Source organism: Scomber japonicus, chromosome 21, assembly GCF_027409825.1.
Source record: "Scomber japonicus isolate fScoJap1 chromosome 21, fScoJap1.pri, whole genome shotgun sequence".
NCBI lineage: Eukaryota > Metazoa > Chordata > Actinopteri > Scombriformes > Scombridae > Scomber > Scomber japonicus.
In genome coordinates this window covers 7,221,646-7,236,181 of record NC_070598.1, presented here as the reverse complement: position 1 = coordinate 7,236,181, position 14,536 = coordinate 7,221,646, and the positions used below count along the sequence as shown (strand labels likewise).

The 14,536-nt window shown below is 40.3% G+C and overlaps 1 protein-coding gene across 5 annotated transcripts in view; it reads right to left on the bottom strand.

Moving 5' to 3' along the window:
* abi1a (abl-interactor 1a) overlaps positions 1-14,536 on the bottom strand; it is a 50,563-nt gene that overhangs the window by 7,589 nt on the left and 28,438 nt on the right. For all 5 annotated transcript variants that reach the window (XM_053342572.1, XM_053342573.1, XM_053342575.1 and 2 more), the window contains exons 3-6: positions 12,252-12,428; positions 6,711-6,817; positions 5,961-6,113; positions 238-338 (exon numbers count right to left, since the gene is read on the bottom strand). In XM_053342572.1, the coding sequence (XP_053198547.1) occupies positions 238-338; positions 5,961-6,113; positions 6,711-6,817; positions 12,252-12,428 (538 nt within the window). The remainder of the gene's footprint in view (positions 1-237; positions 339-5,960; positions 6,114-6,710; positions 6,818-12,251; positions 12,429-14,536) is intronic.

The following is a 14,536-nucleotide window of genomic DNA, read 5'->3' as shown; positions in this document are numbered from 1 at the left end:
TTTTTTTTTAGGTGGGTTAGTTGCTCCATCAGGCCGGGCGGGGTTGGTTTTATTACAGGCTTTACAAAACGCCTGAAGGTGGTTATGGTACAATATCAAGCAGGGAGAAAAACTGACCTGTAGAAACTGGTTACTGAAAGCCAAATACAAGCAAAATAACACAGCAGTGCAAACTTTAAAACTCAATATTAAATGACATGATGATGTATGACTGCCTGATGTACAGTTTAAGCTCACCTGGTCCAGAGTTGGGGATGGAGGGTGTAGGCACGGCGATGGGAATGCCAATACCGCTACTGCCGCTGTTCTCCCTGCTGCTGCTACCCCCGCTGCTCCCGCTGAGAGAGGAGGAGGAGGAAGAGGAGGAGGAAGACAGGAGAGAAAAGAGGACATTTTTTTATTGAGGGCAACCTAACTCGGGCTGCATAGCAGGTAATACTGCAGATGTATCGACTCCACTGCATCTGTGCTTATGTCCTATTTAGAAATAACAAGACCGCAAAACTTTACCCAAGTCATATTCTCCTTTAAGAGCACCTGACTCGACTCCCATTTCTCACATCTTTTACTGTTTGACATTCATTGATTCTGTCTAGCGGTTTGTTAGGACCGAGCTGAGCCGAGAAAGACATTAGTCACTCTGTATGAAGGTTTTGAAAGTAAAAGAATGAAATGTGGATTCAAGTGACAGTAACAGTTTAAATGTATAATTGTTGTTGCAAATGACCTAAAACGTCTCGCCTCAGATCCTCCATTCAGCCCCCCAAAACTCTCTGTGTAGTTTAACAATAGCGTTTTGCTTTTATTTGGCTGTTAATAAAAAGGAGGGTGAGTCCCAGGCTAAATTTAACATGCTGTTGTGCATGATATGAGCCGCTGGCAATCTATCCATCTTTCTGTTCTGGATTGCTTTTAAGTGAAAAATAATTAAAAAGACATTACTGCATTAACTGCTTTATTAAACATCAGCTCAGACGCACACACATATTGCAGATGTGAGCTGGAATATGTTAATAGTTGCAGATACGGCTAATTGAGCTTGACAAGGTTATCAATGCCACCACTGATATTATTAGATCCTCAAGTGTTACTCAAAGGTACATGTTATATATAGGAATGTATCACATATATAATGCTGTTTAATAGGTTATATACCACATCTACCTATATGTGAGTTCATGACATTATATGTGACATCTTATATTCATACAATATGTATAAAACTTGTGCATATATTATGTGAATTTGTCTATATATGATATTTTCACATCAGATTTCTTACCCACACGGGACAAATGTGAAATGTGAAATGTGGTTTTGTGTCATTTTAATTCATTTATCAGTGAAGGACACAAAAAGGGCAGTTTCTCTTTTTCAGTTTCATGATATTGTAAATTGAATCTCTTTGGGTTTTGGATCATTTCTTGTTGATATGAAAGTAGATTTACATTAGGTTACTGTAATATCTAATAACATAACAGCTTTCTTCTGGTCTGAATGGCTGCATTAGAGTAGATTGATTCATTTCACAGTTCTTCCCAAGCAACATGATAAGCAAATTATCCTCAACTTGATCATCACATCCACTAACTAACAGACATTACGTTGCCATTCTTAATCCAAAAGCACTTATCACTACACATATTGATTTATCTGGTCAAAAGTACCATGTGTAATGTTGTCGATACTTCCCAGCCCTGGCTTCTCAGCATATAGGACATGTGAATGTGAAATGTATGTCAGCTTTTGCAGTGGCCTGTATAAGCGCTGTTTCACCCTGTGTTTGACCCCGGGTCTCGTAGATCAATTGCCTGGCCGACTAAATCCCCCCTCCCCTCTCTTTCCCTCTCTCTCTCTCTCACAGGCTGGCCTTGATCCTCTCCTTTCTGCTCCGACCCCTCGCCCCACCTCTCCTTTTTTTTCCCCCCTGCCTCTTTCATCCCTGCTTTTCAACTGATCCCTCTCCCTGCCTCTCACCCCTAACCATCCCTCGACCTCTTCCTCCTTCATCTCCCCCCCTCGCCTGTAAAGTGATTCCCCATTCGTCTCCCGTGCCACCCCTCCTAGGTTTCTTCCATCCCAGTGAACGAGCAACTCCTGTTCGCTCCCAACCTCCCCCCACATCTCTTTATCCTCATTTCCCCATCACCCCCCCCCTCCTCCTCTTTTCTGATCCATGTCAGTCGAGCCCCGGGGCTCTCCAGGCGCAAACAGCAGGGGTTACCCCTCAGAAGGATGTTGGTGACTGTGGGAGCTGACTGTGTGCGGGGATAAAGGCTAAACAATATCGTGTCATCCCTCTTTTGAAGTGAACGACGTACTTCACACCCCCCATCTGTACGTTTTGGATTTATTCATTCTAATCCCTCTATAAACTTCCCCGTTCCTTTGCTAACCCATTTATCTCTTTCCCAGTTTTTTGCTTTCTCCATCCTTTTCTTCTTTGTTTCAAAAACGCTCGGTGTAAAATGAGAGCGCTCCGTCGGCTCTGTCTCTCCCGCCCCACCTTCCTGTCTGCCTCTCTTATTCAGCCCTCAACTGTTTATAAATGAACTGCCTGTAACTCACAGACATACTTAAAAGTTCCAGCTCACTTGCTCACAGCTGACAAAAATCCCCGAGGCCAATGACAAAAAACACAACACTATTCTCACAGAAAATGAACAAAAAGTAAAAGAATATACATACAAGTGTGTGCGTTGGCATTGTGACATGATATGACTTGACATAAGTGAGAAAAATAGATTTGTTCAGAAGCCCAGAGCACAACTTAGACTGAAGTAAAGCTCTTTGTGGCTACAGGCTGAACATTGTTATAGATGCTTTAGATATGCATAAATAACCCAGAGTGCATAAAGAGCAGCAGATGAAGATGAAGATGAAGGTAACTTTAATCTAAACATGTACAAAAGTGACATGATTTTGGCTCGGGAGGGGGGGGGGGGGGGGTCTTCCTAATTTCATCTTGCTGCTAACTTAAAGAAAACTGTTTGGGTTTTTTTTATGATGGTTTATGATTAAAATAATATAAGCAATCTTATAATTTCAAGCTTTTGGCACCATGGGGAAAGATTACAAATTGTACAAGTTAAGTTACAGACCCCTCAGAGTCTCAAAAATTAAGCTAAATATTTTCAATTTATTAGTAGCTAATGTATATTTTGCTGACACTGCAGCTACTATGCCAGTACTGGCAGTTATAGCAGTGCATATACACTCACCGGCCACTTTAATAGAAACCCCTATAACAGCTCTGCCATAAATTTTACTTTTATGAAGCTTATACATTTTCAGTTTTTTGTTGACATTGTCAGAAAGGTGATAATTCTACTTTATATTTATTATTGAGGTCATAGTAGTTGGTGGTAGTGCACTATATTGAAAAGTGTTCCTAATATTTTGCCTCCTCATGTGTGTTAATGGAGTGGACAAAATATTGGGAACACCTTTTTCCACTAATTACGACCTCAGTAATAAATATAAAGTAGAATTATCACCTTTCTGACAATATCAACAAAAACTGAAAATATATAAGCTTCATAAAAGTAGAGTTTATGGCACAGCTGTATGGTGTTTCTGGATAGCAACTTGGCTTTTAGTGACTGGCTTCTTCCTACTCTAGAGGACTGCATGTTGCATTTAATACCCCAAAAGTATTTCACACACTGGAAATATTCATATTTCAAAAGGTACTAATTTGGTTTAAAATGGATGGTAGCCTACTGTTTAAAGAAGCATAACCACATCACCACATAACCACAACATCTGCAGTTTGATTCCAGCAGCGAATCTTTGTACCATGTCCAAACCCACCTCTCTCTCCTCATTTCCTGTCATCTCTCTCTACTGCCCCTATCTGATAAAGACATAAAATGCCCTAAAGCATAATAAATAAGTTAAAAGAGTAGATTTATGTAAAAGAAAAAGGTTAAACCACAACAAATGCAGCTTAAATCTTGTTATATTTGTTGATTGTCAGGAAAGAACATCTGGCTTTGAAAAAAGTAGGAGAGGCAAGTCAAATACTCTTAAAATGACAAGGAAATTAAGTTACACTGGCTCATCAACGTCTATTTTAAGTAATATGAATAGGTGCATTTGCTTCGTCTGCAGAATATTAGATGCATCCTGTTTAGTTTGGGTGGTCGAAGCACGAATTCAACCTCATTCAACCTCATTCAACCTCAAACTGGTGCTGTTGGAACAAATACCTACCAGTATACTACAGTGACTGCTATAAACACACAATAATACCTGCACATGTAATCTTTCCCGCAGAGAGATAGGAGATAATAACAGGGATCATACAGCTGGTACACACCGGTTCCCTATATTGAATTTAGACCTCAGTTGAGGATGGCAGAGACTGATGAGCTGAATAAGCACAGCTGACTTCCAGCCCTGTATAATCAGATAGTGATGCCACAGCAATATTAGCTGAAGAAGGGGTGGGTTGCAGTCGGACTCGGAGGGCAGTGTCGGTTTGTTAAAGGGACATTAAGGCGACTTTGAAGCTCAGATTTGAAACTGTGATGTTGAACATTTCTTTTCGTTGTTGCTCCACAGCTTTTTAAGGGAAGTGAAGCTGCTAATTATAAAAAGAGGGGAGGCTAAGAAAGAAGCAAAGTTGAGGAACTACTTTGTGAATGAGCAGGTTTGTGCATACATACATGAGCCAGAAAGAAGTTAGGGGGATGAGGGGAGCGAAAATAAATTAAAAAAAAAAAAAGTTATGTAATATTTATGAGCTTCACAGTCAGCATAGCAGGCTTTTTAGTTAATGAGACGACTTCATTCACTCATAACTCAAATTTGATGAAAGCTTTTTTCCTGCTTCCTCTATGTGGGGATTTTCTGGGTAACAATCCTTAGGAGCCACATTTGAGGGTTTCCATGCTGCAGTTGACTTTTTTTTTTTTAAACAGCACTTTATATCAGAGGCTTTTACAGATATTAATATCAGAGTGATTCAGGCCGCAGTAAGAAAGCCTTGTCAGACAAATGCTGGATTTAGTGTAGCAGAGAGGAGGAAGAGGTGTGAAAAGTGCTCTGAGCTGTTGAGCTAAATGAAGAGATTAGAACTACCCGACGTGAAGGGGATCGGTAGTTTTGGAGAGATGCTTTTCTCACATTACCGAAAAATTTAGCACACATTTAGTGTTCAATTTAGAGATGGAGCTGGGACACTCTTTCCACTCATATCTATCCAAAAACAGGGAAGTACCAGCCTTGCTCTCCATTAAAAGCTTTGAGAAGTTGATTAATGGATTTTTATTGATGATGTTGGTTGTGCAAATGTATATCTTCAGTTTCATTGTATCAGCACAGGGCAACAGTGCTGGCTGATATCAGATTGATATCATGCAATAGTGGCTCCATATAATCTGCACGCTCTTCCATCAGTTGGACTGACGTAACCTTGCTTAAAGCGACTCTTACCTTTCTTGCATTTCACACAGCACTTTGAAAAAACTTGAACAGCAACAACCCCTCCTCCCTCCTCCCTCCTCCCTCCTATGAATCACTGAATCCTCTGTCGCACTGATGGAGAGTTAAACAGTAGGATCACGGCATTCAGGTTAAAAATACTCAACACTAGAAATGTGTGCTTGATCTTATTTGATTGGATAATGTAATGCCTTGTAGGATGATCATGACATTCTGTTCCTGTGAAAGTTGTGCCAGGTTGAAGTTTTATGTTGAATAATCCAGCGATATTTTTTGGTTGTTTTTGCCTTCTATATTCTCCCTGTGCCAACACAGTGGTCTTACTGAAATGCAACACAGGGTCTGTGTTTTCTCCACATATTGTTGTTTGAACAAGGCCTGAAACTCCAAAACCCACAGATATTCAATTTGGAGTGAACACACACAAAAAACTGAGCAAATCTTCACAATTTGAAAGCCTGCCAGTATGTGCGACAGACTGAATCCATGTTTCCTCTTTTTTTCTTATCTACCTGTGCGTGCGTTGCCTCTGGTTGAGCGACGCCGTGCGCCCGGGGCTGTGCTGCTGGCCGTGCTGGCTGCCTATTCGGGCGGGGCTGGTCATGTAGTCGTTGGGCACCGTTGGAGGCTTCACCGGCTCCAGGGTCTTGTAGGACGTGTTGCGTCTGCAGCAGCACAAAGATGGAGAATGAAAAGGCAAATAATGATAAATAAAAAGGACACGAATGCTCAGACTTTAGTCCAAACCCTGCTATCAAAACTGCCAGGGAGTGTTCACCAGAGCAGAGTAAATCAGTTTACCCAGCTGGATGCTGTGCAGCGGCCGTGTGTGCGACAGGCTGGATGCGAATATATCACAGTTTACTCTTGGAATTAATATCTGATTAGTGTCACCGACTGCTGCTGTGCAACAGACCACAACAAGCATCACCAAGATGTGACACCTGACATACGCTAACAGATGAAAGTTCAGGACTTTTTCTCAGATGGATCCCTTTTCTCTGCCTTAATTCACAGAGGTTTTATCATTTCTAATATGCATATACACCAGAAACACATGACAATCAGTGAGTGTTTACTGTGTTACTTTTCAGCAACAGTCAACAATGCCAAAAACATAATCTAAAAAAAGTGAATAAATGTAACATGAACTAACTGCGTGTTCTTTCATTGGCCCCACAAGAACCCTGCTTTTTACATTTTGCGTTTGATAATTAGAGGATTTGTCTTTCTTTTCATGGTGACTAAAATGGAAATCTTACCCGAGCGTGCCACGCCCTGACATGGGAGGGCTTGGTGGTTTCTGCGTTGGCGGATTGGTCCTCGATAGTGTTCCTCCTCCTCTGATTGACTGATTGTTTCCATGTTGCTGTGGTCGGAAGGATTAAAAAAAAAAAAAAGTTACTTATTTAACAAACAAATTACTTTAAAGGGGTTGTGGCTGTTTACTACTTGCGTGACAAAAATCGGGTGTTACAGTACAGGCTGCCCAGACAACAACTCTTCAAACCCAGAGCCGTGTATTTGAATCTGTGATATTTACAGGGTTATGTAATGCCAATCCAGCTTGTGTTTAACTCAGCAACAGCATGTTTGCTGCTGATTGCAGGTTAGAAATCCCTGGGTTGTTTCAGCAAAGGCGTCTTGCAAAATGCATGTGTCCTAAAATCACAATGACTAAAGCTTTGGCAGGATTTATGCAACATCTGCATTTACAATGTTGCAAATGAAAGAATATGTGTACAGTGTAATTACTAATACTGTGTTTAAAACAATATATGTTGTTTCTGGGAAGCCTATAGTGATTTTAAATAAAACTACTAAACATTGATGGACAACTACACAACATTTAAAGTAAATGAGAATGTAACACAGTTGGTAAAATGACAGGGAGGGTGTTATAGAGCCGGAGACTGCATGTTGTTGTCTAAGAGGACTACAAGTCGATTAATGGGAAATGACAATGATAATCACATGTATAGGGGGTTTGCTGTGAAAGGGAGTTGGACAAATGCTATCAATAATACATTATAGCAAAATAGGTCATGTGACAAACCAGACTTACCTTGGCTTTTAGCCACTTAGTGTGGGCGAAGGGGAAAAAAAAGAAACAGAGGAGAGAGACAGAAAGAGGGCATGTCAAAATGGCCATGTCTCAACAAATCAGCAGAAGTCAAAGTACAAGCGAGCGAGAGGAAAAATGACTCCTCATACTATTTAGACTGAGTAAACATTTAGCAAGACCTGGGTAGGTCAGCAGCTATAAGTCATCCTACCGAAAGGAAAACACTGTGGTGGCATCTGACTGTTCTTCCCTTTACTCAGACCTACCACACCCAGGGCCGGACAAGGAGGAAATCTCAAGGATCTGATGGCAGAGCGATCATACACAAGTGAAACAAGTTTTATCTCTAACTGGGCGTCTAAAAGGATTTACATTTGTTGTCATAAAAGCTGTCTCACTAATATGTGCCTTTAAAGCCGATTGAGTGTCCTAGGTGTGAAATAATTCTTCATATTACATCCAAGTTTAAACTCAAAATGTTTTCACTTTATCACATTATTGGCTATATTAAAAAAATACCCTGGTATTTGTTGGAGCTGATATGAAGCCAACGTAGCAGTGGGGTTGATCTGCAGTTTGACAACCGCAGAGTCAAGTGGCTCATCTATAATGCAGGATCCCTGGTGGCCTTTGCAGAGAGCACTGTAGCATCACAAGACCACGAGAGAAAGGGAGAAACCAAAAGCAAATTCACAGGACAGGTCAGCATGAAGTGATCTCTGCCTCTTTTAAAAAAAACAAAAAAACAACCCAAATAACATAAAAGTCCTTCAGTGCGGCTGCGAATGCTAAATTTCACGTTCAAAACTGACTCCTCTCAGGTTATCAGAGCTAGACGAGATTCAATTTACAATCTAGGTCACGCTATAAATGCCAAGGCCCTACTGCTGCCTTCCCCTTATCTCCTTGGCAAATGCTGTAGTGTCTGTTTTGTTTTTGTGGCACAAACCAGACAGTCAGTTATAGTCAGAAATACTTTTTTTTTTTTTTTTTTTTAGCATCCAAGTTGAATTATGGACAGACAGGTTCAGATTAAGGTCAATATCAAGTCCCAAAAGGATTACCATGTTGAGCTGGGGTAAAAAAAAACCAAACAAAACTAGAGTGTTGCAGCCTGTCAGAGCAGGGTGAGACGAAAAACACTTCCTAAGGTCAGAGTCGTCATCCCACCACCCCTCCAAAATAAAAACTGTTGAAAGACGATGACGAATGCATGGTGAGTAACTATTCCAGCGGGTGTGACATTTGACAGTGGTGAATGTTTAAGAGCCACAGGAAAATCAAAACTAAGAATTTCCAGCTTGGGATTAGACTTTGTGACCTTGCCATGAGTTCTTAAAACTAAGTGATTGACAGGTTTATTTATTAGCTACTTACACTTGAGATAAGAGTGGCTTGCTGACCTCTGTACTGTTAAGCTTAAGCATACATGAACAGACCTTAAAACTGCATGTAAAAACATTAGAAAACTTCATTATTTGTCATCTCAAGCCTGAAAACCATCAATTATCTAGTAAATTAAAAACTGACACAACACATAGCATCAAAAGATTTCAATCTGGCTTCAAAAATAACACCTGACATTATCGTCCCAGGATTCCTGAAAGCCCCGCTGACTAGATTAAGCATCAGCTGACTGGAAGAATAAATCTCATCTTCCGAATTAATGCTAAAAAGCATCATGTCAATGTCAATGCGCCTCGAGATGAGGGACAACTGTGATCTATCAGATGTCAGCATCCAGATGAGACAGGCTTTATTTTCATCATCATCATCATCATCATCATCATCATCATCATCATCATCAATATAATGTTTCTGTGTTCAGAGAAGCATCAGGATTATCTACAAGATGAATTTCACCTTCTCTTTTCTCTCTCTCAGTTCCTTTTTTTTTTTCTCCCCTCCTTTGTCGTTCCTTCTGAACTGAGAGCGGCTTCTATTCAATAATGTATGTAAGCGCTACATGAAGTTTCTCCCTCTGTTATACAGCTCACGCTCTGGTGTTTAACTATACAAACACTGTGTGAGGCCATAAAAGCGATTCAACATCTAGGCCAATCCTAACACGGAGCGAATGCAGCCAGTTTCACAGTTAACTAGAGGCAATAGATGTGATTTAAACTCTCATTAAAGTATTGATTGTGGCCAGTAAGTAAACGACGGCTATAGATATTCTATACAGGCCAGGCATCTGACGGCAGGATGATACCACATGAATTAATATGGAGTATTGATGCTGAATATTGATTGTTTCTCTTAGCTGTGACACGCATAGATGAGAGGAGGTTGTGTGATGTAGGATTGCTGTGTGGGGGCGTTTGAGTGTGTGTGTGTGTGTGGCTGTGTGTGTGGCTGTGTGTGTTACCCATCACATTCACTAACTACGTGCTGCATTTATAAAGACGTTTCAAGGAAATCAGCAAATCCACTGAGATTAGGCCCAGAGTGATACGCAACGTTCTTAAAATAGATGCATCAAACACTCTCCAAAGCAGCCGTGAAGCATCATGGCTTCAGCTATTTGACACTATTGTGCAACCATGCAGCGGTATCCAAATTTTAATCAGAAACAGGAGGGTCGGGACTGTGGATGATTCACCTCCCTGGACTTCACTGTGATTTTGTTTGCTTTTAGTCCCTGTGGGTCTACAAACCTAGTCATTTTAAGAAATATGGACGTTATATGAAATTATCTATTCATTGTGACCACGGAAACAGCAGCTTCCAAGTCTATTTAGTAGTTGTCCTGGAGCTTTCTATCATGTAACCTGACTTCTAAAAGCACATGGAGTTTGTCCTAGTGTTTTAAAATTGCAGATTTTGATTCTTATCTGAGAACTTTATGGAAGAAGTGCTCAGAAAAAATATTAAAAAAGCAAAATCTACAATCTAATAACTGTGCACTGCAAACACCATCTCCTGATCATAATTTATGATATATGATCACAGCACACCTATTGAATGCATTTTATAAATATTACAAGCACACTTTTATGCATGTATGTTTTGGTTCAAAACTTTGCAGAGTGAAAAATTATGCAACAGAGAAAATTAAGCTATTAAAAATAGCATTCAAGCCTTTTATTATATTAGGTTACTATATTGACATAGTATTAAATTAGTACAGGAACAGCTTTGGGAAATGTGCTTATTAGCTTTATTGCTGACAGTTAGCGCAGGATAGCTTAGCTTAGCATAATGACTGGAAGTTAGCTAGCTCAGAATCTGCCTCCCAGCACCTCTGAAGCTTGCTAATTAAAACATATCTCTTTTGTGATGCTAGTACACACAGAGAATGAAAAAAACGTCATAAAAAGATATTGTTTTTTTGTGGTACATTTATTTTTTGTTGACCAGGAACTCATTGCACCTAGCTGCTAATTGCTACGAAAAAGCTACAGCACATGAGTGAGATATAATTTGTTTGTGTGCTTTAGAGGAGTTAGTTGGCTAATTCAGGGGCTTTGGAAAAAGCTATTTTCCAGTCTCTATGCAAATCTAAGCTAACAGCCTCTCGACTCTAGCTTCATATTTAGTGTATAAACATGAGAGTGGTATCAATATTCTCATTTAACTCTGAGCAATAAAGCAAAATAAATCCAAATGTCAAAGTATCCATTTAAAACAACATCTTCATATGCTGTTCGTGTAACTTTTAATACGTTATGGTAATGATACGGTGTGAAAATGTTGTCACTATGGTGGGAAACTCACCCAAATAAAATGTTTCACATCCCATTAAGCCATCAGACCCTTCCCCGATGACGCAAGTGTCCGATGTAATTCCCTGTACAATAAATTGAGAGTGGCACAATGGCTTTTATCCTGCCTTATCAATGCCTCTAACACTACAGGACGGTAATGGCGGGCCTCTAATCCAATCTGGCTGACAGCTGCAATTGATTGGCTGATTGATGGGACGCAGGATGCTCGAGGGGAAGAACGGAGATCGCAAAAAACGCCGGGAGCCGTCAGGATATGATGTCATTACTGTCAATGTCAGGATGACCCAGTGACCCCAAATGGAAGCACTAATAGCAAAGAGGAAGTGAAAATGCCACGCTTAGATTACTAGAGATAAAGTTTTATTGCATCAATAGTTTATTGCATCATAGTCAGAGTCTTCCCCATCTCCTAGTTTTTTTTTCCAGTTGTGAAAATAAACTACAACTCTAACTGTAACATCAGTCCTCTACACAGGTTTTAGAGAAAATGGAGAGGGAGATTACGAGGGCGGCCCGGGTCTAAGTGCCTTTAAAAAAAAACGTCTCACAAATTTGTCTCCGCTTGCTGTTTTCACAGCCCTCCAAGAATAGAGCTGTTTTCTGAAAGCTATATGATGTAATCACTTTTTTTTCCTTTCTTTTTTTTTTGCTTCAGTTCATCTCCACCCCCAACCCGTTCCCACCAACCCACACTGAAACATATTCCTGTAGGGTCAGAAAGGGGTGCTTTCTGAAGATGAAAGAGAAAGCACAAGAGACAAGAGTGTAAGCGAGAAAATGAGAGAAAGTGGGAGAGAGAGAGAGTAGAGAAGAGAAGGAGGGAGATAGGAATACCTCTGGCAAGAAAGAGAGGAGGAGGAGGGGGGAGAAGCGGAAGAAAATTAGATGTAGTAGACCAAGAAAGTGGAAGAACAGAAGCAGTCTTTAACTGAGGGAGGGAGCATGAAGAAATATTATAAAAAGGAGCCAGAGTGGATCCAAAAATCAGCAAAAAGAGAATATCTGCTCACCTTCACACCATGGCCCACATCGTCCAGTACATTGTAGTCAATGGGCTTCCTGATGTACCTGACCGGCCGCTCTATATTACCCGGTGCTATGATCTTATGAGTCCTCGCTGTGTTCTTGTTGGTGGTCAGGATCCCGATTTCTCGCCTGGCCACCTTCTCTTTATGGATGTCCACCGTCTGTAAATGACACAGCGAGACATAGAAGAGATATAATATAATGAAGAAATGAAGGGGGTGTGATCAATGCCACAGACATGTACAGAACAGCGGGGGTGGGGGGACCTCTGGGATTGAATAAACTTGTCATACAGCAGCTTAAGAAGGTTTAATTGAATCATGAGGCAGCCCTTTTCATCACTGGAGGTCTTAATCTTTTTACGAAGCCCATGCACACTAATAAAATCGATTGTGGTACAAAACCAGGTCCTGCACAATGACTGTGGCACGTGTGTCTGAATGATTCTGGCTTCACAAATGAATGGATAAGAATGAGTTTACCATCCCTGAATCTACTGCAGCTGTTGAATGTGAATTATGGAAGTAATATAAATACACAGAAGGCATGAATACATAACTAAGAGAAACTGATGTTAAGAATATTGTACTAATTTTTCACATTTATTGTGTGCTTGAATAAATCATATTTTCATGGATTTTAAATTTGAGCATTATTAGAAACAAAGTGCATCTTTCCAACTAGAATTAAATTGTGATGCATTATTTATCCTCCTGGAGATAAAGAAGGTTTCCAACTGAAACTGCAAACTACTTTTTTAAGAGCTGATTTTGTCATTTGGATTGAGCAGCGTGCATAGATTACTAATTCAACTCCACGCTACTCCTTTTTTTAGCTAGATGTTTGCCTTTATCTTACTATATCATTGGGTGGTATAAGGCCATAGATCTAATATTTCTTAAACTAGATTTATGAAAGAACTCTAATCTGATTAATATTATCTGAAGATTGGGATGAAATATCCACACAATACTTCCCATGTCCTATAAACTTTTGTTGATATGAGCCCTTTACTTGTTGGTAGACCATATAGGGGCCAAAAGTTGGCGAAAACAGCTTCAACAATAGACCTGCATGCTATAGAGGTAATGGCTTTGAACAGGTCTTAAATGATCATTCATTTCATTAAAATCATCTATTATTAATTATTTTCGTCATGTGTTGATTAGATGATGAAATTGCAGATAAAGTATTTCCGATAGCCCAAGGTCACATTAGTCCCACACTCTATATTCAATTCGGTGTCATAAATCAGAAAAAAGCAACATATCATCACAAATTTAGAGCTACGCCCAGAGAACATTTGGCATTTTTGCTTGATCGATGACAAAAAACGGTTAACTAATGATCATGAATAGTCTGCGATTCATTTTCTGCCAATCGATAACTGTCATATCTTCTACAGATCAGCACATCGCACACCACTATGTTTTCCCCGTCCCCTGATCTGCCATCCCGCTCCCACCGAGCAGAGAGGAGCCCAGAGCAGCTGGCCTTCTTCTGAGAGATGAAAGACCGCAATGTCCACTGAGAGCAGACCAGTAAAATAATGGTCTCTCACAGAAGGGGTGAGGGGGGGGGGGGCCCAGAAGTCAGCAACCAGCACCAACAGAGGATTCCTTTCATGCCACAGGGATCTGGAGCTTGACTGAGCTCTGGTTCTTTATTCTGCACGGTTCCACTGTATGGCCGGCTTAGCCTTCAAGTATCACTCGTCCCTGAGTTTAGGGAATCAACAACACTCAGACAGACTTATCTGCAATCCAGTCCAGTGCAGTCAGCCCGCCTGTCCCTGCACAATATCATGTTTAATTTCAAATTGTGACATTAATGAAATCTAGGCATGAGAGCTGATAAAGAAACAGAGAAATGATGTAAAGCAGATTTATTTCTTACAAGACACACAAGGGTATAAGAATGCAGATTGTTCAAAATTACAGAAAAAAAAAGAACGATCAATATTTCATGACAGGCAAAGTTGCTCATATATAATTGCTCCCAAAGAGACTTCCCATACAAAAGGGGAAACATCCGTTCTGTTCTTATGCCCTGTTGTGTCTGGTTGAATTAAGACAGACCGCCAAGTGTTGTCTACAGTCAAACTTGAGCTGATTCACCAGAACACCAGACGCTTTTAATGTTTAAAAAAAACTCCAGCTGCATTGACAAATTCTTCCAAATGAGGAAGAAGAAGAAACCAATGCTCAAATATTTCATTTAAACAGGAGCCAACTTTAAAACTTCAGTGTGTAACAGTTCCACACGGATA